General features: G+C 33.4%; 1 protein-coding gene across 3 annotated transcripts; it reads right to left on the minus strand.

The window, feature by feature from the left end:
• Positions 1-4,177: 4,177 nt before the first annotated feature.
• On the minus strand, positions 4,178-26,915 carry LOC140444888 (voltage-dependent anion-selective channel-like). Of its 3 annotated transcripts, none has more exons than XM_072536563.1 (5): positions 26,732-26,915; positions 15,236-15,558; positions 8,130-8,357; positions 6,631-6,851; positions 4,178-4,837 (listed from the first exon to the last, which is right to left on the minus strand). In XM_072536563.1, the coding sequence occupies exons 2-5, from the start codon at positions 15,553-15,555 to the stop codon at positions 4,746-4,748; spliced, it is 861 nt and encodes a 286-aa protein (XP_072392664.1). In that variant the 5' UTR covers positions 15,556-15,558; positions 26,732-26,915; the 3' UTR covers positions 4,178-4,745. The 3 variants fall into 3 exon arrangements, with proteins under 3 accessions (XP_072392664.1, XP_072392665.1, XP_072392666.1); XM_072536564.1 differs by having other exon boundaries at positions 6,631-6,839; positions 26,732-26,901; XM_072536565.1 differs by lacking the exon at positions 26,732-26,915 and adding an exon at positions 23,521-23,715.
• Positions 26,916-27,180: the final 265 nt, after the last annotated feature.

The following is a 27,180-nucleotide window of genomic DNA, read 5'->3' on the forward strand; positions in this document are numbered from 1 at the left end:
ATATATATATATAGTTGGAAAAATATAATAATTACATTTTTTAAAAATGTCTGCGGATGAAAATGGGCAACTGTTACCAATAAGTCCTCCTAGGAAAAGAGCTAAAAAGAATCACATAGATATAAGAACCAAGGAAATAATGGTTAATACATATAAATGTGAATTACAAGATAATCCTACTTTAGCCTTAACGGACATACAACAAAAGGTTGCATATAAAGTTGGGGTTTATTCGAAAAGTGTCTTCAATGTCATTAAAGAGTATAAAAGTACCCACACATTATCTGCACCTATGTAAAACAAATCAAAACCGTTCAAAATCAATAGATGCTGTAAATGATTTTGATAAGTCTGCTACAAGAAGAAAGGTTCATCAATATTTCTTCCGTAATGAAGTTCCTACAATTGACAAAGTTCTAAGAGATGTAAATAATGATAATGACTTAGCAAATTTTAAGAGAACCACGTTTTACAAACTCTTACGAAAACTAAATTTTAAATTTCAAAAACGTGGAAGAAACAGTTTGCTACTTGACAGAAATGAAATTTGGCTACGGCGAAGAAATTATTTGCAAAATATAAGTTAATATAGAGCTGAAAATAGGACAATTTATAACTTGGACGAAACATGGATAAATGTTTCATACAAAATCAAAAGTTTGGGTGGATGCTTCTGTGACTTTTGTAAGACGTGCATTTTTGGATGGGCTGTCGACAGGCTTAAAAAATCCGTTAGGTAATTCAAATAACCTTTGAATTTTTTTATTATCGTTAATATCACTTTTAGGAAATGGTAAAAGATTGATAATCTGTCACATCGGAAGTGAGAATGGTTTTGTTCCGGATGCACTGTGAGCTTTTGAATCGAGCAAAAGTGTAGTCTACCATGAGGAGATGGATGGAAAGTCATTTGAAAGTTGGCTCCAAAAGATTTTACCAACACTCTAAAAAATGCCGTAATTGTGATGGACAATGATCCTTACCATTCCAGAAAATTGGAAAAAATTTCCATTATGGCTAAAAAAAGGCAGATATTCAAAATTCGCTTTGCTCAAAAAACACTCCCTTTAAATATACGCTGTTAAAAGTGCAACTTTTAGAAATCGTTAAATAACATTAAGGCGAATATACATAATAAATACATACTAGTGAACTGGTAAGAAGCACAAATAGAACAGTGTTAAAGTTGCCACCGTACTACAATCCAATAGAGCTTATATGGGCACAAGTCAAGAAATAAAGACCTTGGGACCAGAAGTGGACAAGCCACAATTTCGTCAAAAAAAAGTTAAAGTAGAAATGGCACACTTTAAAACCATATTAATGTCCCAAAGAGAAAATTTCAGCAGTTTTCTCATAGATGGCAGCAGAACATTCTAGTGCATGTAAACGGAAAATAGACTTTTCTGAGTTTGATTCTGAACACAGTGACCAAGATCCATTTTTAAATGAAAGCGAAGATGACAAAGACTACACAGTTTCTGTAAATAGCAACGATTCGAAAAATATAAACATAGGAACGGTAAGTTTATTAAATGTGAGGCTTGTACCCTTGTTAAATTTTTCAAATCTAAAAACATTAGGATTGTGCTAAAGGTTTTTTTGTGGCTTATTCCTTTTTAATAAAATACCTATTTTATTGCAGAAAAATAAAGTGGTTTATACCCTACAGACTTCTCGAGGTGCCTTGCCAACTCCAGAAAAGAAGACGCCTCCTGAATGGAGACACAAGAATACCCAATGACATAAAAATATTAAGCGCAAGACTAAAAGTAATCTAGGTTGTGAATATATAAATACAAGAGGAAAGAAAATAGAACCAAAAAAATTAGGTGCACCTTACCGTTGCACAAAACAAAAACAGTGTAGACAGCTTTTGGTGTGCAAGGAAAATGATATATTTAATGACTTTTGGAACGTGGGTAATTATGACAAGCAAAATATTTACCTATTCTGAACTATGAAAGTAATTACAAAGAAGAGAAGTTACCCAAAGAAAACAAAACGAGTTCATTCATCCAGAAATGTTTCAGTTAAATATATAGTCAAAATAATCAAAATAAATGGAGATGAAGTTGAAATTTGTAAGAAAGAGTTTCTTGCCATACACGGCATTTCAAAAAAACGTATTGAAAGACTGGTTGACCAAAATAAAGCAGGTGCTTCTACTCCAAAGTCAGATGAAAGAGGTAGGGATGACAACAAGAAGAAAATACCAGAAGAACGCTGTGAGAATGTTAGACAGCATATTAATTTAATACCAAAATACACAAGCAGGCAAAAAAACCCAACAAAAGTCTACCTAGATTCCGATCTGTTAATTTTAAGTTTATATCATGATTATTATCTTGAGTTGTGCCGCCGAAATAATTTTGTGACAGTAACCCAAGAAAAATATAGGCGCATATTCTGCTGAGTTTAATATAGGCTTTAAGTTACATCAAAAAGTATGTAATGTAATGAATATAAAAATTAATAATGAAGCTGACAAAGAAATTGTAAACACTGAAAATTGATTTGGAGTTACATCAAAGATGTACCCAGGCCATGCAGGATTTAATGAAACAGAACACAGAGGAGGCTAAAGCTACGGGAAATGCAATGGTTACCAGCTTTGACATACAACAGGCCAGTGCCAAATTTAACAGTGGGAGCAGCGTTCTATCCAAGAAAGGCATGGGTTTATAACCTCTGCATCCATGAATGCTTTAGTGGAAAGGCCTACATGTACATGTGGCCAGAAAATATTGCCAAGCGAGGTAGCGATGAAATTGCCAGCATTTTATATAAAAATTTTCGAACTAATAGACCCACTGCTGATTAGCTTATAGTGTACACAGATAACTGCAGTGGCCAAAACAAAAATTGGTCTCTAATTTGTTTATGGCAACAGCTTACTATAGAAGGCATTTTCACTTCTATTAAACATAAATACTTGGTAGTAGGACATATAAGATAACCATGTGACCGTGATTTCGCAGGCAATTGAAAAGTACAGCGTCATCCATTAAAACAAGTGTATATTTCAGACGATTGGTACGAAGCAGTGAGAAAATGTAAAAGAAAAACTGCTTTGAGGTGATTGTATTGAAACAATCTGATTTTGTATTTTTTAAAGAATTACAAAGTGAGATTACGAAAAAAAGCCATATAGATGACAAAGAAAAACTTCAAAACCAAAATATCAAGCAAGCCAAGTTTTCATCTGAACAACCTAACATAATGTATATCAAACATCTTGTAAATGAAGGCTATAAGGCAGTTAATATTGGAAATAAGGGTTTGAGGAAGTCAATTTTACTTTCCAGGGATTTGAAATCAAAATACAGTGGGCCTATTCCACTAAACAGAAAAAAAATTGAAAATATTTCCCAGCTCTTACAGTTAATTCCGCCAGCTTTTCTAAAATTGTATGAAGAAATTGGTGCTTGCTAACAGATTCTACCAGATGCTGATAATGAACCATTGGAAGACATTGAACATTTGGACGACTTCTCAGATATTGACAACTGATTTTTTTATTGTTACGTTTTAATTTTTTAGAATATTTTTTTATACAAAGAGGATAAGCTTAATATTTTTTTGAAAAATGTAATATGAGCTGGTGTGGGCCCGAGTCAAGAATTATGTTACTGCCAATAACAGAACATTTAAATTTCCTGACATTAAAAATTTCATTAAGCTGTATCTGCTGTAACCATGGAAAAATTGCGTCAGTCTTGTAAAAGAAGAAGTAGCGCCAAAAATGTGGGAGTTGGACAATTTAATTGAAGCCCAAATTGAGCCACTCATTATTAACATTAATGATGACAGCAGTACATCAGATTCTGAAAGTTAATAACGCAAATACGGTAATTTTATAAACTTTTTTTTCTGCATACGTACTTTACTTTGTAGTCAATAGCTCTCGATCTTGAAAATCATTTTTATATTTAAAAAATTGGTGTACTATAATCTATACCTGTCAACGTTTGTCTGTTTTATATTGTATCTTTAATTTACTAGTCCGGCTCTGAACAAACGAGTTTCCAGCGTGCCTTTGTTTACATCGTCCGTAGCTTAAATTGTTGATTTACTTTAGGTAGAATTAGGTTCAGACTTTATCTGTGTCTGATTGCCATTTTGTATTTTACATTTTTTTAATGGAATAATTGGGTTAGGATTTATTGAATAAAACTAGTTTTAAAATCTTATATTGAATCATTTTGTGTACAATATTATTTTCCGGAACAATCAATTTGAAACAAAACTCTCAACTAAAATAAAAAAAAAGACTGGAACCATTAGAAGCTTTTTTTTCTTCTCTGCTTGACATACAATAAACAGGTCAAACTTGATACTCCCCCACAGACCAACAATAACACGTTGGGAGAGAAGAAATGTTTTTATTATTAAATCCACATTTACTGCAAAATTGCAAAAACTACATAAAGCGGATTGTAGTCATCTTAAGACACCAACAATCCCAATCTAATTCTTTTTGACATAAAATGCATATGCTCCTAACTTGACACCAACCTTTGAGAATGCCGCCTTTCAGAGTTTAATAATAAAAACAACATATGTATAGTGTACATGGTGTGTAAAAAAGGAGTAATTGGGAGGAGCAACTGAAATAAACACAACGGGAGTAATAAAGTATACACTAAAGTCCCGTTTAAATAATTATTATCTACAATACAGGATTCTTAAATATATTAAGTGGGCGCTAATATGTATTTGTGGAACAAGATGTAATAACATATTTAAGCCTCCAGGTCCAAGGCCAAACCAATCTTGTGACCACCTTGATTGAAGTTCTTGCCGTCGATGAGGGTAGACAAAGTTAGAGTCACACCTAAAACAAACGTTTCATATGAGTATATATTCATTTTATATGAATTTGATTATTCATTATCAGCATTACATTTAGTAAATATGATCAGTTATTAAATATACACCGGTTAAATTATAAAAACCGTATTTTGTAATAGGAAATCTAAACTGAACTCATTGTGAAGCAGCGAATTATTTTTCAGGCATATAAGCGAGGGTGTTATAAAGATGAGAATCTATAAAACCTTAATTCGACCAATAGCATGCTATTGGAAAGGAAAGTACTGAGGAGAATTAATACTAGGACCTGTGAGGGAAAACGGGATCTTCAGAAGTCGATACAACAACGAGCTTTATCAACTTTATAAGGAAGCACCACTGTCGGACTTCATTAGAATACTATTGCAATGGGCCGGACATGTGATAAGAATGGAAGAGGATAGGCTACCAAAAAGAGAACTGAATGCTAGAATGCAGAGAAAGAGACCGGTTGGAAAGTCAAGAAAGCGCTGGGAAGACATAGTAAACAGCACAAGCTATTTAGGAGTCCTAGTATGGAGAAGATCAGCCACAGACAAGCAAGGGTGGAGGCAAAAAATAAAGGAGGTCCAGGCTCAATTTGGTCTGTAGTGCCGTAGAAGAAGAACTTGTAATGGGAAATATAAACTGAACTGAATATAAACTGAACTTATTGTGAAGGAGTGATTATTATTTTTCAGGCTTATAGGTGGTATGAAATTATTTCATCTGAAACTGGTATATAGTACCAAAAAGCGATGCAGCAACTAATATAACTATCTTGGACCAGAAAAATTAGCAAATAAAAAGCCTTTTTTGTGACACTCATTGATACAGGTATCTAACAAGTGCTTTTGATAAATTAGGTTATAACAGTTTTTTTTATAAAAAAAAAGAACAAATAAGGCACTGGAAAGAGCTGTGGGAAAAGCAAGATGAGGATATCTGAGGTCGATACATACCATCGTCAGAAGAAAGATAAGAGAAGCCAAAGAGAAAAAAAAACAGAAAAATATCAAGAAATAGAGGAGTATCAGAGTCGATATGATAACTTCAATGTCCATCGAAAGTTGAAGCTTTCGATAGACATCAAGAGCCATAACCTCACCCTAGAAACAAAAATAAGGCTCCTTAAATGTTACGTGTACTCAGTGCTTCTGTACGGAGTAGAAACGTGCACATTGAAGGAAGAAACTCTGTCAAAACTTTTGGCTTTTGATCTATGGTTATACAGAAGGATCCTAAAGATACCATGGACAGACAAAGTCATTAATGAAGGTCTTATTGCTGAAATTAATTGTCTCGGTCTCATTAATGAAGAAAGCATTGCGTTTCCTAGTATATATCAATATATATTTTTTTACTTCGTTCTTCTTGTAGTTGTTAATAAACACATTTTCTCATTCAAGTAACTTGTAGTATTCTTTATTGAACCTTTATTTCAGTTGATAGAAATAACAAAAAAAAGTGCCAGTTTTGTCTTTGCCTTAATTAGTCTTGAAAGACAAAATGTTGATGTGCAATAGTGGCACAGCTCAAAATAAGGGTTGAATTTAAAAGTCTGTGTTACAATTCATCAAAGGCTACCAAATGCTCTGCCAAATACACCAATTTTATTTTTTTTTTTTTCAAAAATCCTAATCCATGTAGTAAAACAAATAAGACAAAATTATTGGCATACAAACTTTAAACCACTGTTTTGAAAAATTACCTGTTTTTGTGTTGTGCCACTATTTCATACAGTCGACGATATGAACTCGTACAATGAAAATAGTAAATAATATGTTTTTGACTTACCATCACGTAGTTTTTGTTGGTATCCTAAACCGATTTGACTGGCGTTGTTGATCTTGGCGCGAAGAGATGCGTCGGCATCCAAGTCATACTTGCAGCCCAAACCGAAGTCGGTCTTTTCTCCGCTAGCTGCCCAAGACAAGTTGATGGCTGTTTCCAATTTGGGGTTGATTTTTTGGTAGATGGAACCACCGAACGTTTGACCGTCGTTACTGTCATGTTCACTAGATATTAGAATAACATTCATTTTAAAAATGCCTAACAAACTATCATATGCCCTTTAGGTACTAGTGTTCAATTTAAAAAAAGAATAATTTTAATTCAAATAATGCAAAAATCTGTGTGAGGTGTGACAATTAAACAGCGTGACTGACGTTGTACAGATGATTGTCATCTTCTATATACACCTCTCCTCTATCTCTGCAACGTTCCATTGTTCGTACTGGATACAATTGGAACTGGATACCTATTGGTAGAGTTAATGGATTTTTTAAAGAGCTTTGAGTCATATCGAAGCAGAACACAAGTATGTCTGAAATAAGTAGTACTAATCATCCTAAAAGTTTCAGCCATTAAATTTCATTCCTTGGCAGGTCTTCGTTCAGGTTGTTTCTACTCCAAATCTTTTAATAGTGCAGTATTTGTTTCTTTTTTAATTAATTATTATAATTCTTAGTTTTAATTGTTAGTTTCTTCTTAGGCTGCTTGTCCGTTCCGAACGTTGGCGATCATTCTGGCTATGATGATCTTGTTGGTTGCTATACGGAATAGCCGTATTGAGGTCTTTCTATACCGTGCTCTCAGGTTAGCAAGCTAGGATATTCTTCTTTTCCTGGGGCCCTTTTTCCTTCAATTTTACCTTGCAAAATGCATTGGAGTAGCTCATATCTGCCTTAATGTCCCAAGTACTGTCGCGGTACTGTAAATCCGCGGTTGTGTTCATCCTCCGTAGTACTTCTTCATTGGTGACTTTGTCCATGGTATCTTCAGGATTCTTCTGTATAACTATAGCTCAAAAGCTTAAAGTTTTGATAGAGTTTTCGCCTTCAATGTCCACGTTTCTACTCCGTACAGAAGCACTGAGTACACGTAACATTTAAGGAGTCTTATTTTTGTTTCTAGGGTGAGGTCATGGCTCTTGAACACAGAGCTCATAGTGAAGAATACACTTGGCCTTTCCGATGCGACATTTAATCTCTTGGATATTGTCCCACGACTCATTGATTATAGTTCCCAAGTAGTTGTACTGTGAGACACGTTGAATTCTCATTTGGTTCACATACAGATTTGCTCCAGTTATGTTTTCCTTGCTGATCATCAGCTTGGTTTTGCTGGTGTTTATATCCAGTCCATATTATGTTCTACTTGTTTCCCCAACAACAGTTTCGATATTTAATAGTCACATCACATGTATTTTGCATATATACTAGAGAAAATCAATAAATAAGTCTGTACATATCCATAGTATGGCCACAGCTTATGTTTAGAATATTTATACTTACACACATGTATGAAGAACAAAGTCTGATGTTGAAAATCCTAATGCAAAGTTGCTCTTAGCCAATTTTGAGTTTTGGACGTCAAAGGCAGCCTGGTAACCAGCCAACCATCCTTGATAGCCCACGACGGCCGAACCCTTGACGACAGGACCGTTACTGTTTAAGTCGACATCTGCGTTGAGGTGTATTCTTTCGTTGCCGTACTCAGACTTCACAACTCCTGACTGGTATCTGCAAGGAAAATGAATTCAAGAATGTATTTGTAATCACTGTATTGGAGATAAAACGGGCAGTACAGCAAATGTCAATAATAAATAATGTTAGAAAGATAATAAAATAAAGTTTTTGATCCATCTATGCTTTAAACACTAGAAAATTGTTAAATTGTTTAAGGTTTCTTTTTTTACCACAATGTTTACATGTATCAGTTGATACAGTATTAATTTTAAAAATATGTTTAGGTTAGGAAGCACGTCCGAATTTAAGTCTGATAATTGTGGTAATGGAATATTCAATTTCTTATGTCCTAGTAAAACAAAATTCTTTTCCTTCTTTTAATTGCGCTGACCTATATATCCATCATATACAAGGCCTACATGCGCCTCAATTTACAGTAATTTAATAATAAAATACAATTAAATATTCAGCGACAAGCTTTTTAATTTTAAAAATATATCGACTTTGTTTTAGAGACAGTAGTTTTATGTGTTCTAATGCTTTAAAAACAAATTTTGTAAAATCGATTTACTAAGAATCTGTACGATCTAGAAAAAAATGTTTCAAATATGAAATGTAGCTGAGATAATTTTGAACAAAAATGTTTATTTTTGTGTAGAATGAACCGTTCTCTCAGAAACAACGCTTGAAGCGACCGACGATTTTGAATGTCAATTACGCATGTGAAATCAATTTTAAATCAAATTTGTATCAACTCGACGGTTAAAATTCGATACCATCTGATCAAAATGTCCTATCGACAAAAATCAAAATGCGTTTTAACTCTTTAAAGCACAGAAGTATGTTAATATTCTAGATTCTAGTTGCACACAAGAAACATTTTTTGTGTTTAAGTTGGAGTTTTATTAAGTCGCAAGGCACGTTTTATTTACCGATGAGTCCAGGTTTACCTTGCGGTTTCCAGATAGCCGTGAGAGAGTTTGGCGAAGACCACATGTACCATCAGTCCTAGTGTAGGCTATCAAGGGGGCTCAATTATGGTGCGGGACGGAATTTCTCCTAGAGGCACGTACATAATTGTACATCGTTCTGAGAGGCTCCATCACAGCTGCCAGGTACATTGATAAAATTCTCCAAGATTTTGTTGTGCCTTATGCTGGTTTTGTTGGAAATGATTTCGTTCTGATGCATGATAATGCGAAGCCTCACAGTGTGAGAATCACTAAACAGTTTTTAAATGAAGTAAACATTCCTGTAATGGATTGGACAGCATTGAATCGAAAACCCGATCGAACTTGTTTGGGACATGCTTGGGCGAAAGATGCGAAGTCGTGTTCCTACCTCTTTAATCTTAAATCAGTTACAAGAAGCTCTTTTAGATAAATGGGAACTTATTCCTCAACAGGACATTTCTCATTTGATTTTAGGCATACCAAAGAGAATTCAGGCATTGTCCGGACATATGATTAAGTTTTCATTAATTGAGCGTCATTTTGTTACATGTACTTACGTTTTGTTCCTTCATTTTTAAATTGTTATCTACTGAAACAGTTCTTGTTCAAAGGTTATATTTTTATTAGAAATTACTTAAAACAGTTTGTTTCGTTTGTGTTTACGTTATTATCATAATAAAAGTTTAAGAGAATTAAAGATTTTATTTTAAAAATGCAAGTGCTCCGTTTTCGTGCCGGTGAGTGTAGTATCAACTGTCTAAATTCGCAATACAACGAAATATTCCAAAATATGCAGCTTTATCAACTACTAGGCTTGGAAAATTCTAACTCTATCCGGGTAATTCTAGTATTATCTGATATTCGCGTTTTAACCGTAACATATATACCACAACAACTACAAAATGAAAAAAAATTCGTTTCTAAAATGTACTTACTTTTTACACAGCGCGGAGATAGAAAATGTGTAAGCGTCATTTTTACGTTTGTAAGATGCTTTGTATGTTGGTTTTCCGAACCTGCAGAGTTTAATTTAAAACAAAAAGATATAAAATTAATTAGAAAAAAAAAGTAACTTCCCAACAAATATAATATTTGTATTTAATTAATGTTGAATATACATAAGCAAATAAAGCCAGGATGTTATTTTAGTTGACGATAAACATATATCCTTACTCACCAATTAAAAAAAACTCCGCTACGACAATTTTGACATCACTAAATTTAACACTCGGAGGCACAGGAAATACCGTAACAATAAAATACGATTTTTACTACAAGGAAGGTTAGTAAATAAAAGTATAAATTGTATGAAAGCAGCCACTTTCAATAATATTTTCTATTAAAATATAAATTCTAATCTACTTATTAATATACATCTAAAAAACATAATAGAAAGCAGTTATTGGCAAAAATCCAATGAAAATTACGTTCTCTTTGTAGATATGCAGTTAAGGATCAGTGTTTAGATCAATAATTAAGTTATTACAATAGTGTTAAGAAATCTATTCCGTTCTCTTTTATGTTTGCTCCGCTCAACAAAGCGCTTTTATTCCTGGAGGTAAACTGACTTTTGAGTAGCTGATATTTTCTAGTAGATATTATTTTCTAAAAAAATGCATATGTTCTAACAGAAATGCATATTTTTGGGTAAATTCGTGCATATGTATGCGCATATTTTTCACTTTTTTTTGCATGCTTTCCAAGTCTTAGTCTGTAGGTTTAGGTCAGCTGTGAATTTGGCTGAAGGTCCCTTAACGAACTCTATTGAATTATATAATTAATGGAACATTTATAAAAAACTAAGTTTTGTAACAGTTATATTATAAATGCGTATTAATGATATAAATCTAATAATTCCTTCCTTCAATGTTATTTTTTGTGGCATAAAATTTTTCAAATATCTTTCTCTGTGTCATCAAATCATGAAATTCCTTATTTTTAGTATATTTAGAAATTTTATAGTACATTCCTTTAAATGATATTTGAAAAAAAAATGTTTCATTGTTGATAAGCTGTAATTGATGTTAAAATATTATCTAATCTACATAGTGCATTATAATTATACACAACAAAGTTATCAGTAAAACTCATTTACTATGTATATATATGTGATTTATAAAACAACATTCAAAACATAGCGACTTGATTGCTCTCTCTTAATTATGTACTATGATTTTATTCCCCATTCAGTGATAAGCTTCTCGTTTAAAATAAATATTCAAATTTCACCTGCCTCTTAGTAGTAATTAAACTGACGACGACGACAATCATCTATCTTCTTCAACATTATGGATCATTTCTGGAGTTTTTAATCTAATTCTATTTTTTTTAATCTTGTAAATTTTATGTGTCCTGTTCCGACAGTAATTTCATAATTGTTTTTTTCATATTTATACAGTGCTAGCCAAAAGTCCCTCCCCCTCGTATGTTTGGTATGGTTATACTTATAATAGTGAAATTTGGGGGAAGGACATAAACGGACATAGGCTCCTTAACTAGTCATAACAGGTGACGTAATAGTCATACATGATGTTACAGAGTCACTGTGACCGATCATTTTAAATTGAACCTTATGGCAAGTGATATCTCGTATGGAAGGTATTTAAAATACCTATTTAATCATACTAATTTTGTTTGGGTATTCCTTATTTCTTGTTTTTCTTTGACAAACCGTTATATTTTGTTATCTAATTAATTTCTATCGTTTATCTATGTTTTTAATCTACCATCTATATCCTTACTCACCCCAAATAAAACTCCCAAACTGAGCAACGTGGTCTTCGTTAAATATTGGTGAACAAGAAGCTTTTTATTACCTAATTTTGTCAGCTTTTTCACAACTTGGCAGGAAGTGTAGGTACTGTACACCCTACTAAATTATTTTAAATAAACGTCTACTACCAGAGGAGTACAACAGGGGAACATGACTGGCTGACTCCTCTTAAATTCTACGCCACTGGCGGAATTGTCATTTTATCACAGTTTTTAAAGTACCGGGTACAAATAGTTTTTAAATTTATAAATAAAACATCCTGTATCTCAGTAAGGAGCCACATTTTACAAAGTTGTTTGGGTTAAATCTTAATATTTTAAGCACAGGAATCTACTGTTAAAATATTTCCAATATTATTAATGAAACACCCTGTATATAATACATATGAAGTTTATTTTCACACATTTGGATTGTTATCAGCTGTGCCGCTATTTTCACTCTCAGGATATACTAGTTAATATTTTCCTCAATTGAAATACGTAGTTCTATTTATGAATTTTACAAATCGAATAGTAATCGAATATCAAATAAAACTTAAAAATCACGAATATGTAACATCATAGTCGCTTAGTTTTATATTAGTAGTTAAGTAATGTGAAACCAATCTCAATCCATTAGGCAAAACTGGTTATTTATAATCTAGGCAGAATGAATGTACAAAATAATCATTACGAATAAAAAATAATTCAGTCTGGCTCGTTATGTGATTATAGTAGAAGCCATAGTTAGAATGCAGTGCAGCTAAGATAGCCAATGTATTTCTTACGGGAGAATTGCCGACCACGTTGTCGGTTTGCCCCGAGCGGCGCATCAGAACCGGATTTAAGAATTATAGCACTGGAATATACTTCCACACCCACACAACAATTGCCTACGGTTGTATAAAAACTATCAGTATTGTTTCAACTAAAGCATGGTTCAATCAGCGATGTATAAATAAGAGAGTTACATTGTCCAACTAAACAATAACATGAAGAAATACAATAAAAAAAGTAAAATATATCAAAAACTCATTGTCGATAGCTTATCTATATTTAGAAATGTTCAATAGCTTCAATTTGAAACTCATTCTTTGGGAAATGAAGATCATTATAAAGTCATTAGGAGAAACGAATCAGTTTTAATCCCTATTGTCCACGCAAAGCAAACATGTCTCTTCGTTGATTTGGGTGCTGGCCATTAGACCAAAAACTTGTTGGCAAAAGCTGTGAAAATTTCATTTTCGCAAGCCGATGAAAGTACCTACATCATGGAGCCGTTGCCAGTAAATGACGTGAATTTCAATTAGGGTATGACTCTTAGTGTGCAAGTTAAACGTATAGTGTTAAATGTATTGAACTATCATCTGAACTTAAAAAATGGTGACAACTTGACTATTACTGTGGAAAAAGTTTCGAAAATGGGCGGTGTGAGTATTCGCAAAATTAATGACATCCGCGAAAAGGCCCAGCAAGACGAACTGAAACCAGTACAAAAAAGGAAGAAAAACAGTTTCCAGTCCAATTCACGTGAAAATACCCATGGGATCTCAGACCTAAGATAAATAAAAACCTTAACCTTCCTTAATTGTTTTGGATAAATAATAATCGATTTGTAATATTAAATATACAACAAAATTTGTTGAAATGTCAAAAATAACGAGAATGTCTATAAGTATAATAAAAAAAAATTAGGTCATCACAAAATATGATCGTAATAAAAAAAAAATTTATACAAAGTACGGCGTCTACCCTGGTTTATTACGGCTTTACATCTGTCGTTTATAGACAAATTGATATTGTCGATATCCTGTTGAGGTACGTTTGCCATTCTTCTCTTAGACGCTCTCGGAAACGAAACGGCGTGTATATGTTACCCATATGTGGAATAATTCTTCGTTGAAGCATGTCCCATACGTACTCGTTGGGATTCAAATCGGGGAATTGTGCTGGCCAAGACAACACATCAATACTTTCGTTGGCAAGCCAGTTTGTCACTAGGCGTGCGACATGCGGACTAGCATTATCATGCCTGAGGTGGAAGTTTTGACCAACAGCACCTCTGTATGTGTAAACTTCCTGGACATATCTTCTTCACTCGACGAGATTCTGGATGAAATCCAAATCTAGATTAGTCGAAGAATAAAACTGTAGCCCAATCATTTGCATCCCAATTTTGATATTCTTGACACCACTCTCACCTTGCAGCGTGATTGCATCTGGAGATAGGGGGACATCTCAATGGCCTTTAAGTGCTTGATCTGCATTTGTAGCGCACTCACGCCCTGGATAACGTTCGACTGGACTTCCAATGTCACAAAAACGCTGCCACAATCGACTTATAACACTTTGGGAGACTATCAGGCGCCCAGCTACATTAGTTTGCGCATGTCACCTTGAAGAAGGCCTATTCATCCCATCCAAAGTTAAACGATGTCGTTCCATGACGAACAGTATGTTCATTGCACTAACTAAACAACTTTATAGCACGAACAAAATCGACCACATGAAATATCCCTAGACTTTTCCGATGTGTGTTACTACATTCTTTGAACCGACATCATTTAAATAACTTTTCCGGAGACCTGAAGATGAACACGAAATTGCAGTGTTCGTCTAAGGTTCAATAAATTGATTGTAAATCTAACATTTATTTCTCTAATCCTGTTGAAATAGACTTACATACAGTACATTCCACCAACTTACACCTCTAAACGATTAACGGAATTCGCAAAAAAACTTTCGTTGTAGTAAAAGGCACGGTAAACTGCACTGGTGTTCTCCATAATGTTTAACACTTTGCTAAATTTTAGGTATAAAATAAATATATGTGTCATTAACCCGTTGTTCATAGTTTTGCATATTTTGTTACATTTTTTTTTAATAAATAGTATTCTAGCATAATGCTATTTAACGTAAATTTCTTTCACCTACTTCTTTAATAATTCTTTTCTGAAACAAATACTACCGTGCTAAGGATAATTTATATTCAAAGTACTAAAATATCACTTTTAATTTTTGTTAAAAAATACTTCGGAGTAAACTAGAACATTTTGTCAATTTAAATAGTGGTGATTAGATTAACCACATGTTTGTTATTATTTGATCTATTTATTTATATGTTGAAATTTATGATTCACTTGTTAACCTCTATACTGAACTTGAATAAATAAAAAAAATGAAATTGGTATTCACAAAACTTAATTAAAAGTATAAATCAAAACTTACCCTTCTTGTGGGGAGAAGTTAACATTACCAGAGACCTTGAGTCCTTTAATTCCTTGGTCTGAAATAGCGATCTCAGTCCCCAAAGTATTATTTGTATTCCATTTTTCTGTAAAAGTCAGTCCATAATCTTTTACAGTGTATTTGCTCTCAAGAGATCCAGACACTTTTCCAGATTCATGGTCTGAACTACCACCTGTACTAAATTGTACTCCGCTGGCTGTTTTGGTTTTGCAATTTAGTTTAATTAGGCCGAAGTGATAACCGTTGCCAAATACGTCTCTTGCTCTTTTGCCGAGATCTGCGTATGGTGGTGGAGCCATTTCCTGAAAGCAAAGAAATTTCTTTCAAGTTTGTGAAATAAAGAGGTATGGCGTGGTCTAACGATACATTGCCAGTGAAAACGCTATCCTTTCAAAGATAAGCGCAAGTAATTACCCATTACTCAACACCAATCAGCCGTGTTATCTGTCAATCAAATGCTATTTGTATATGTATAAAAGAAGAGAAATAACAAGTTGGTTAGCAGATATGATTTTTAAATTTATTCTGCAAAATGTATTTGAAATATTTAGTTAAAAAATTCATTTCGTAAAATCCTTCAGCGAATATATCTTTGTGATCGACTTTACAACTGAAAATAAATTAAAGTAGAATTGGTAGAATGAAATGTTGTTGAATGGCTGTTTATCGGTGGCATTGCAATTTTACAATCTTTTATAAATAATATTACATAAAAGTAAAATACAGGGTTGGACACTCAAAAGAGTCAACACTGACATTTGGCAATACAGTGGAACTTGGATATTACTTCCTCGGTAGTTACGTTATCTCGGTTGAAACGTAAATTTTTAATAGAACCAGCCAAAAACTATTCGATAACATTATTAAAAACCGGTTTTATCGACTAAAAATAAAGTCTCGTCTATAGCGTCATAAAATTTTACAGTAGGTTGTCGTTTTTTATTTTATGTAGAATAAAGTGCAATGCGTTTCCGGCTTTGTGGCATTGTTCCTTCCATATGATGAGAATATGAGAAAGCCAGATTATCCCTTTTGTGTACAGTTATTTGACCTTGACAGTTCTATGATTTCTCATTTATCAGTGCCGTCCTAACAGTCAAATTTTCTGTTTCAGAACATTAAGTTTAAGAAATTTTCGAATTTTTTTTTTGTTTTTAGATTTTAATTTAGTAATTAACTTTTTATTTTTGAATATGGCAAATTTTAGTACTAAAAGGAAGGTTTTGCCCATTAAAGATAAAGTGTGTGTTATAAGAGCACTTGAAAGTGGACGAAAAATTGCTGATGTATGTCGGCAATTTGGACTTGTTAATTCGACTGTCGGCTCAATCCTAAAAAACAAGGACAAAATTTTAAAAGCCTTTAATGGGGAGAGAGAAAACGTTAAAAAGATTAGGAAGTGCATTCGTGGTGCTGTAGATTCAGCTCAATTCAAATGGATCAAGCAGTTCTGATATTCCTGTGTCCGGGCCACTTTTAAAGGAGAAAGCTACAGAGTTCGGAAAACTGTTTGGTGAAGATTTCACATGCTCTAACGGCTGGCTAGATCAGTTTAAAGTCCGCCACTTTATTTCCTTCGCGAAAATTGTTGAGGCAAAATGTATGGACGAGAACATGACAGGGGAATGGTTACAAAACACATGTCCACAACTAAGGCAACCATACAAGGATGAAGAAATCTTCAATGGCGATGAAACTGGTGTCTTTTACAAATTAACACCAGACAAAACTTTAAATTTCAAAAATAAAAAATGTGTCGGAGGAAAGCTTTCAAAATAAAGAGTTTGAAACGGCTTTTGTTTGTGCAAACATGACAGGTGCAGAGAAAAGAAAGATTTGGTTATTGGGAAAAGTTTACATCCTATATGTTTCAAAAACATAAAACCATTGCCTGTAAACTACACAGCCAACAAAAAAGCGTGGATGGCTTCTGCTATTTTGGAAGAAGAATTCAGAAAGTGGGACAAGAAACTCTCTTAAAAAAAAAATTCTTCTCTTAGTTGACAACTGTGCAGCCCATCCCAAGCTTAATTTGACCAATATCAACCTAGTTTTCTTACCAGCCAACTGAACGAGTGTCTTGCAGCCTATGGACCAAGGATTCATAAGAAGTTTAAAGTGCCATTATCGGAAACAGCGTTTGAAAAGGATGATTTTTTATATGGACAATTGGGAACCTGAGAAGATTACCATCCTTGATGCATTTCAGTTTTTAGACAATGCGTGGAATGCGATTACGTGTGACAATTTGTAAGTGCTTTCGTCAAGCTAAATTGACTGTAGTTTCTCCCAATGTTTAGGATGTTGACGAGGATCACGAAATGGCTTTTTCAGAGTGGAAACAAAAATTTAATGTAAACCAGAGCGAGTTTGAAACTGATCTTTGCTCCTACATTTCAGTAGACGATCAGGTAAAAACATTTCAACTTTTAAGTGATAAAGAAATTGTAGAACAAATGCAAAATGTATAAATGGATGTTGATGAAGATAATGAAGAAGAAAAAGAAGACAGCGTTGATTGTCCTACCATCTATGAAGCAATAAGACCTGCTGGGACAATATCCAGGTTTTACCAGTTCAGGGAGGTATCCACAACTACCAAAGAAGCAACTCAGATTATTAAGGACATTACAGAAAAACTTTATTTTTCGGAAAGAGTTGTGCAGAAGAAAATAACTGATTTTTTTAGCATTAGAGAACTTTTTCATAAAAAATGTAAGTTTCATATACATGATATGTTTAATTTCTTAATTTTTTAACATAAATGCAGCTGTAATAATAAATAATGTTGTAATAAATTTTTGTCTCATTAAAATTTCATTTTTTTCTACCTCTTATAACGTCACTCTGATATAACGTCATTTTTTTACCGGGCCCTTCAATGACGCTATAACAAAGTTCCACTGTATTGAATAATCAATAAACACATTATAGTTTAATTGTTTACTACCGAATAATGTTTAATGTTTGTTCTTCGCGCGATAGTCTATGAGCTTTGAGTACAATTACCTTTGAAGCTAATTTTAGAATCGTCTCCTGGTTAAGAACATTAAAATAAATCGGTAGACTGGCGAAACGACAAGATTACTCAAATGCCCGAGTTTCTAAATTTAAAACAAGAAATAGGAAGGGTTGAAATGTTGGTAATGTGTTTATAAGTGATAAATTTGTCAATAGCAAAATTACAAATAATACAATCACAATAACTTGGATCAAATTTTAAATTGCTTGAACTTAATAAATGCCACGAAGTAACAGACAATCAAGAAGCAATATAAGTAAATTGAAAAACATTCATAAAATATACAGGGTGTCCCAAATTGATTATGTTTTGCAGAGTACACCGAAAACTAGATGAGATAGAAAAAAAGTAGTTAAGATAGACTTCTAAGATAGACTAAAAAGACTTCTTTTTTCGTTAAAGTAATGATTGTCCAATCAAATCATCAATAGCTCCTCACAGTAGCGAGATACAGGACGATTATTGAAAAATGTCGAAGACGACAGAGTTAAATATATTCATTATTAAGAAAAATTTTAAAAAAACTTTATTCAGTTCAGTCTCGTACGAAATTGTTTTTAGGGGGCCTAACTCAGGACATGTACTTATGTTTTGTAGACTTTGAAAAGGCATTTGATAAGGTTCAACATAAAAATAAAAAAGCTTGTAGATATATTAAAAAGCAAAATATTGACAGTCGTGATATGAAAATTATATCTAATTTATATTGGAATCAAACTGCCAAGGTAAGAGTTGACAACCAGTACACCCAAAATATCAAAATACAGAGAGGAGTCCGCCAGGGTTGCGTGCTGTCCCCACTACTTTTCAATGTCTACAGTGAAGCGGTATTTCAAAAAGCGCTCTCAGACTCAATAGAAGGTATATCTATCAATGGAGAAGCTTTGAATAACTTACGTTTTGCAGACGATACAGTAATAATGACGAATAACAACAATGATTTACAGAACGTAATGAACGCTGTCATGAGTACAGACTGAAGATAAATTTAAAGAAAACTAAATGCATGATCATGACTAAATGCTTACGCCACTAGCGGAAAATATTATTGGAGAGTATCAGACGGGCTTCCGACGGGGAAGATCGACACTGGATAAAATATTTACAGTCAAACAGATCTTGAGTAAATCATGGGAGCATGACATTGATGTTCACAACGTATTTGTAGATTTCAAACAGGCATACGACTCAGTCAAAAGGAAAAAACTCTACAATATATTTACAATACCACACAAGCTAATTAGACTCATTAAAGCCACAAATGATGAAACATAGGCATGTGTACGAATACAAAACCACAAGAGACTTTTTCAAATTTTCGCAGGGATTGAAGCAGGGAGATGGGCTGGCCCCAACTTTGTTTAACCTGGCACTGGAGTATGCAGTTAGGCAAATGCAAACTCGACGAGGAAACCTACTGACCAACCGAACGGTTCGACTAGCCGCTTATGCCGATTATATTAATATTATGAGTAGAACACATCAACAGGAGCACAAAAAACATACGCAGAGTTAAAAACGCAAACAAAAAGGCTAGATCTGGAAATTAACACAGAAAAAACAAAAATAATGATACAGACGAGAAGAAATATAGTCCCACGAAACATTATAGATGAAGATGACATTGAAACGGTTGGAAAGTTTACATTCCTGGGAATAGAAATATACGCCGACGGATCAGAAGATGGAGAAATACGGAGGAGAATAACGCAGGCAAACAGAGCTATTTCTGTCTAAAAATGCCCACCGAAATACAAAGATGAGAATCTATAAAACCTTAATTCGACCAATAGCATGATATGGCAGTGAAGCATGGGTCCTGAAAGAAATATCCAAAAGCAAACTCGATACATTCGAAAGGAAAGTACTGACGAGAATACTAGGACCTGTGAAGGAAACCGGAATCTTCAGAAGTCGAAAACAACGAGCTTTATCAACTTTATAAGGAAGAACCACTGTCAGAGTTCATTAGAATACAAAGATTGCAATAGGCCAGAATGTGATAAGAATGGGAGCGGATAGGCTACCAAAAAGAGCACTGAATGCAGGGAAAGAGACTGGTTGGAAAGCCAAGAAAGCGCTGGGAAGACACAGTAAACAGCGACGCATAAGCCTTTTTAGTAGTCCGTGTATGGAGAAGATCAGCGACAGACAAGCAAGGGTGGAAGCAAAAAATAAAGGAGGCCCAGACTCAGTTTGGGCTGTAGTGCCGTAGAAGAAGTTTCATTGGGAATAGGCCATCAGTTTTCCTTTAAAATAAGTTAAGAGATAGCCTGGATAAGCTCGCATATCCAGTGCAGGAATATTTAACTGACACAATGAACTATATTGGAATTACTCTAATCCTTACTTAGCTCATAGGATCAGAAAGTAAGATATTCGGTTTTAACGTTAGTGTGTTGCCAAGCATAATAAATTAGTTTATCTTGTATTTGATGATAAACTAACTGCTGCTGGATATATAAGTATCTTAAAAACGAATTTAAATAACATTTTTGATTTTTCTGTATCATAAATTCAAAAAAAAGGCTTGCAAAACACAATCGCAATAATCAAAGTGCTACTTTGCAGAATAGCTCATCTCTGTACCATCCATTCTATGAATTCTGATGAAATCCAAAATAACCTGAGGAACATGTAGGCATAACTGTCATTATATTTATCTCTTAAAAAAAATCCCATATGTCCAAACTACACCCTAAAACTCCTCACTTTCTCTTCTGTATCTATATAACTAAGAAAAACAACAAAAACTCACCAGAATTTTCCAAGCCCAAGACATATTCTTGTATCAAAACCTTGGCGAGTAAAATATCAAAAAACAAGAAACATTACTATATTCATCAAGTGACTGACATCTTTTGAAACAAACAACACACAATGCCTTAACTGTGGTATCTTTCATGGTACCAGGCTGGTCACAACAATAAGGTCGCTTCAACTATCCATCCCATTTTTTAAACCATGATACAGATTTTGTCCTAGGTGCAGTAAACTACCATGGTATCTCCAAAAAGAACATCCATATCCTCCAAAAATACAACATATCATATACTGTCAATTACTGACACACTCAATATGACTGATCCAACCTTTGCAGTGTATTTATCTGCACCTAAGAAACCACTCAACAAAGCTGTTCTTATGGGATATTTAAACTGTAGACATACTCAATTTAGTGATCATAACACAAACAGAGAAGGCATTCAACTATCCGACCTATCCGATCTTCTCATTTCTAGAATCACCAACAATGAATTTAAGTTTCTGAATGCAAAAAGATCATCCATTCCGGATCATATCCTAGTTACTAATAACTTTTTAGGTAGATTCGAGGACATAAGCAGCAGTCCCTAAAACAATTAGAGATTATTCTCTACAACAACTTCATAACGAAAATCTCACTTTATTAAGTGAACTTGATACAACTGCAATTATCAACAAAAGGGCAATCTGAGTCTAGACACAGTTAACAACAATAGCTCTGCCGAAACAACAGTAGTGATAATAAATTTTGTGGAAGTGTTAAAGATAAAAGTTTTCAGTGTTTTATTGCTTGGTACGTATTTGTGTCCATGTTCTACATGTTTTTTTAACTGTAACATATCTCAAATTTAACTAACTAAATAACAATATTTATTAATTTCGTAGTTTAAAATAATCTGTAATTGCGGTTTGTTTTTGCGCAACTTATAATCATTGTTTAAAAACTTTTTCTCACATGTTTCGAAGTACAATAACTTTAGCAGATTTTTTCCATTTCCCTGCCATTTGTTCTGTCCATGTTATGCAGGTTTTGAAACAATGAAATGCTGTATCTGGTTTTACTTTTACAGTTGTAGTAGTTGGTGGCTTCAATCTTTCTACTAGACTCTCTTCTTCTTTTAATACTTCACATATTTCCTCCTCAGTCATAATTTGTTGTTTCTTTGATACATTTTTCTGATCAATTCTGAAACCAATCATCAATAGGTAGATTATCTTCAGGGTAACATGTTTCTGTTTCTTGTGATACAGTATTCATTGTGGGCCACAGCTTTTTCGGGATGACTGGATTAAGTCAGGTGAAACAGAGCAAGGTGTGGTGTGAATGGTGCTGGATTATTGGATGTGTTGGTTAAGAGTGAGATTAGTGATTATATATGTATGTATAATCTTAATCAGAAAATAAGTCACTACAGTCAATCAGATTATTGCTAATAGCTGCCACATGTGTTCAGGAATAAGAATGCTAGTTCACCCAAGAAAACTGAAACTATCATAATAGACAATAACACTGAATATGTAATGTTGAGAGCAAGCACAAATTGTAATAACTTAGGTATGTTCCAGAATAAAACCTTAAGGCAAATTTAGGAACTGCATCACCACTAGAGAAAAATAAGTAAAACTAGGCTGAATTGACTTAAGAGGGGAAATAGTTAGTTGCTGTTATCTTCTATTACGTTAATAGCTTTTATAATGCAGGCAATAAGATGTTCTGAAGAAAAAACACACCCATTATACCATGTAAAATAATTATGTGTCAATTGTAAATGTATTTTAACAGGTATTAACTACCAAAGGATTTTACTTCAAAAACTAATTAACAAAATCTAAAACCTGTTCCTTGATATTGTAAAATAAAATTCCAACAAATTATAAATGTACATTTAAATGCGCAAAATGTAAATTGGATTAAAAGCCTGAACTCCCTGAACTTGATAATGAATAGGACTTTTGCTTTGGCAAGGAAAAGAATTTATTTTTAAATAGATCGTCAGTCAAAAAATAGTGCTACGCTTCCTCCATCTTTAGGGATCCTCTGAAAATCAGTAAAATATCCCAAAATAACGGTACCGCCTGCACCAGTTTTATGATCTTAGGTCACGCCATGTCACAAGGTATGGCAACATGGCCGCAATTTGTTAAAACAAATGAAAATTGCAATAATTTAAAGAACAGTTACAAAACAGGTGCATATTAATATTGTTAATTTTTTTACTTGTAATATACTACATTACAAACATTACACCGGGAACAAATCGATGGATCATTCATAAATTACATAACTCAGTCATATATTCGTAAATTGAAGTATTCACATTCACTGTTATAAACTTCGTAGAATTGACAAAAAATAACTGAAAATTAAACAAGAGCCTATCATGCAACTTTATGATTATATTTAAACATTTTGATTGGCAAGTACCGGTTACTACGATTTACTTCAACATACATAATACTATAAGCTTATACTCACGTGTTAGTTATATGTAAAATAAATATATCTCACTAATTTAGAATTTACAAAAATAATTTTTAAAATACTACTCCGACAATGTAATCTAACTTTTAAGTCAAATTTTTGCACAGGAGGTAATGAGGACGTGACCACAACGTGTGTCTGATCTTTCACAGTTTGTTCTGCCGTTTTCCGTTTTCTCTACTTTTCGCTCTCTGTTCTTGTCTTGATTGAGTAATTTACGTAGGTTACAATGTTGCCTAATAGTTTAGTAAATAATAGGTATATCAAAAATATGATCGAAAAATTGAAGAGCAAAATTTTGGAAAAGGATGCGTATAAAAGAAATAACTGAAAAAGGAATAGAAGTCAGACATGTATCACGAAATCCAAAATAATATGAGAAATGGGAAAAATGGAACCGAGAAACTAAAGTGAAACCAAAAAAATAACATTTTTTTTTATTATGACACAATCTTTAGCAATCAAAACACAAATAAAGTTCTATAAGCTAGTTTGCTGGCTGCGTAGCAAGGGGCTCCTGTTGGCGTGGTGAGGTCTTCTCCAGTGACAAGACCACTTTAACCGATTTTCAGGTCAGCTGGCCAGTTCCTTTTGAGTCTCCTATTGGCTTGGTGTTCTAGCAGAGGTTGGAGTAAGGGGTTACTTGTGAGTGTAAGTGCTTCATGGTGCTTCGAAGCACATTCCATTTGACCCTAGGTTGATGGAAGACCGAACAAATTGGAAAAAAGTTGTACAGTCAGTCAAGACCCACCCAGGGTTGTAGCGCTACGTGATGATGATGGTGCTTCGTGCTGTATTTAGTGATTACATCCTGTACGAATGGGATTCTTAGGTATTCATGAAGTGTTAGGTTTGACACATACCAAGGTGCATCAGCTATCGTTCGGAGTATTTTTGATTGGCATCTGTGAATTATGGCTGTGTTTGACTTGCTCGCACATCCCCAGAGTTGGATTCCATACGTTCAGATAGGTTTTATGACGGTTTTGTATACAAGGATTTTGTTTTCAAGGCTCAGTTTCGATTTCCTGCCTACTAACCAGTTTAGATCTTTCATTCTTAGGACAATTTGTTTCCGCTTTTTAAGAATATGTTCTTTCCAGGTGAGCTTTGAGTCAAGATGTATTCCTAGGTATTTAGTGCTAGAGGATTGGGGAAGTTGAATATTGTTAAGTGAAACTGGGGGACACGGGTCTCTTCTCAAGGTAAAAGTCACTTGGACTGATTTTGTTTCATTCATTTTAATTCTCCACTTGTAAGTCTCTATTTCATTCAGTTGTACCTGTAGAATGTTAGATGCTATAATTGGATTTTCGTCGGCTGCAAGGATGACAGCATCATCTGCAAACGTGCCAGTGACGGTTTCATTAGTGGAGGGTAGATCTGCTGCGTATAGCACATATAATATTGGTCCAAGAACGCTGCAGGTGGAACACCAGATTTTATAGGAAAATTATTGGAATTACTTTCATTCATTATTCTTCCACTTAGATGGGATTTTAACAATTTCAGGTACGTGATGGGTAAATATTTCTTGATTTTGAAAATCAGGCCTATGTGCCAAACTTTATCAAAGGCTTGACTAACATCTAGAAAAGCAGCTGTGCAGTAGTGTTTGCTTTCCATTGCAGAATTTATGGTGTGTAGTATTCTATGAACCTGCTGTATTGTTGAGTGTTTTTTTCGAAAGCCAAATTGGTGGTTGGGTATCCATTCTTCCGTATTGGGGTCTGAGTTAATTTTTTGTAACAGTAACCTTTCAAGTATTTTGGACACGACTGGTAGTAGGCTTATTGGCCTTTATGATGAAACCTCGTTTGGATTTTTTCCTGCTTTTGGGATTAGTATTATTTCAGCGGTTTTAAAGAGCTTTGGCCAGTAGTTTAATCGTAGAATAGCATTGAAGATGAGAGTAATCAGTATGATTCCTTTATCTGGTAGTTCCTTCATCATCTTGGGTGTTATTTTGTCCAGCCCAAGAGATTTTCTAATGTTTAAATATTGGATTTCTTGTTGAACTTCAGTTCAAAAAAATAACATATGAATCAAAATTAAAAATTAATCAGTCAAAAATAAAAGAGAATAATAAACCAAAGGTAGTAAAAATATAATAATTTGTAATGAAACTTTACAAAAAAATTGTACAATCAGCGGAATAGCGCAAAAAAAGAAAATAAACAAAAGCATGGAAAACATGAAAACTATGGAAATATAGTAGAGCATCACCATTTGGGATGAGACAAAGACTTAAATAATATACTTAACTAAAAGATAAAATGAATTGAAGAAACCCAAAAAGTTACAGGAACAATATAAAACATATATTTGGAAAGCAAAGGTAGATTTCAAGATGTTAAAATAGTTATTTCGTCTCATAGATCTTTCCACACTGCGACCTGAAAGGTGACGAGAAGAAGTGACTATCTACCCTACATCTATGTTTAAGTATATAAGGTCAAAGCGATAAGGTTCTAAAAAGAGCGTTCCACACAATATATTATAGAGTTTCTTCTGCAATTCACCAGACACCAGATGAATTTTTAATGCAACTTGGCTAATATAGAAAATAAATATTTTTACCGAAATAACTATGTTAATAACTCATAAGTAAGACAATATAATAATGGGTTTGTCAACAGTGTTGATAGATCATAAATATTGGAAATAAAATATAATAAAGACAAAACTCATTATTAGGAAATAAAAAATTAAAAAATATACATATAAAACAAATAAACAAAAAGAAATTATGAGAGAGGTGGTAGAGATGGGCAAAATTAAATCATTACACAAAAATAATAAGAGCCAAGAAGTTATTTTTTAAAGGACTTTTTAGGTTTATAAAGCGGCAACATGGCTTAGATGACTAGCGACATCTATGCCAAAGGGTAAATAATCACTAAAAATTATAAAGCAGTTAATTAATAACTTGAATTTTATTTTGTTTAATAGTGTAAATAATTATTAAATATATTTTAAGAATATATTAATAAAATTTTTAAGGAACTTTTGACTTTTGTGCGCCATCTATCAATATTAAATTGAACTACGATAACTGTTTTCAAAAAAATCAAGCTTCTTGTATTTGATATTTCAATCAATTTTAATTTAAACCAGCCATCAACAATTTAGTAATGAATTTGTAAATTTTATAGTAATTGACATTTGTTGGCAACTAAATGTTAATATTCTATATATTTCTTACCAAGATGTCTTTATCGATACCATTTTTTCCGAAAATGCCTTCAAGTTCACTTTTCTTTTTCGTACAGTCGATTTTTTTTGGTTTCCTATCTATTTCTTTCCTATCGTTATCTTGACATTCTTCTGCGATTCTTGGATAAACATAAACCTTTTCGTGTACCTTTGTTTTACAGGGGTTTTCGGCGTTCTCCATAATTAAAATAAACTAATAAACAGTATAAAAGACATTCTATTTGACATTCTATTAAGGTGAGCTAAATGTCACATTTTTCAATTGTTCAAATAAAGCAAACTCTTTCTTTAGAATGGTAGGAGGGCTAGGATAATTAATATAATTTTTCTTCTTGTGAAGTCACTTATTAATTTCAAGAATGGTGATTTTTAAACTCGTCAAAGCTTTTTTTAAATTGCGCGGTATTTTTCACACTGGGAAATTTAATTTTAAATTAT

This window comes from Diabrotica undecimpunctata, chromosome 7 (assembly GCF_040954645.1).
Source record: "Diabrotica undecimpunctata isolate CICGRU chromosome 7, icDiaUnde3, whole genome shotgun sequence".
NCBI classification, from domain to species: domain Eukaryota; kingdom Metazoa; phylum Arthropoda; class Insecta; order Coleoptera; family Chrysomelidae; genus Diabrotica; species Diabrotica undecimpunctata.

Excerpts from the sequence above, each read along its gene's own strand:
- LOC140444888 (XM_072536563.1), bottom strand. The coding sequence starts at position 15,555 with ATGGCTCCACCACCATACGCAGATCTCGGCAAAAGAGCAAGAGACGTA. Across the intron at positions 8,358-15,235 it reads AACTTCTCCCCACAAGAAGG|ATACCAGTCAGGAGTTGTGA; the intron begins GTAAGTTTTGAT and ends TTTTCCTTGCAG. Across the intron at positions 6,852-8,129 it reads TTTGTTCTTCATACATGTGT|TGAACATGACAGTAACGACG; the intron begins GTAAGTATAAAT and ends TCTAATATCTAG.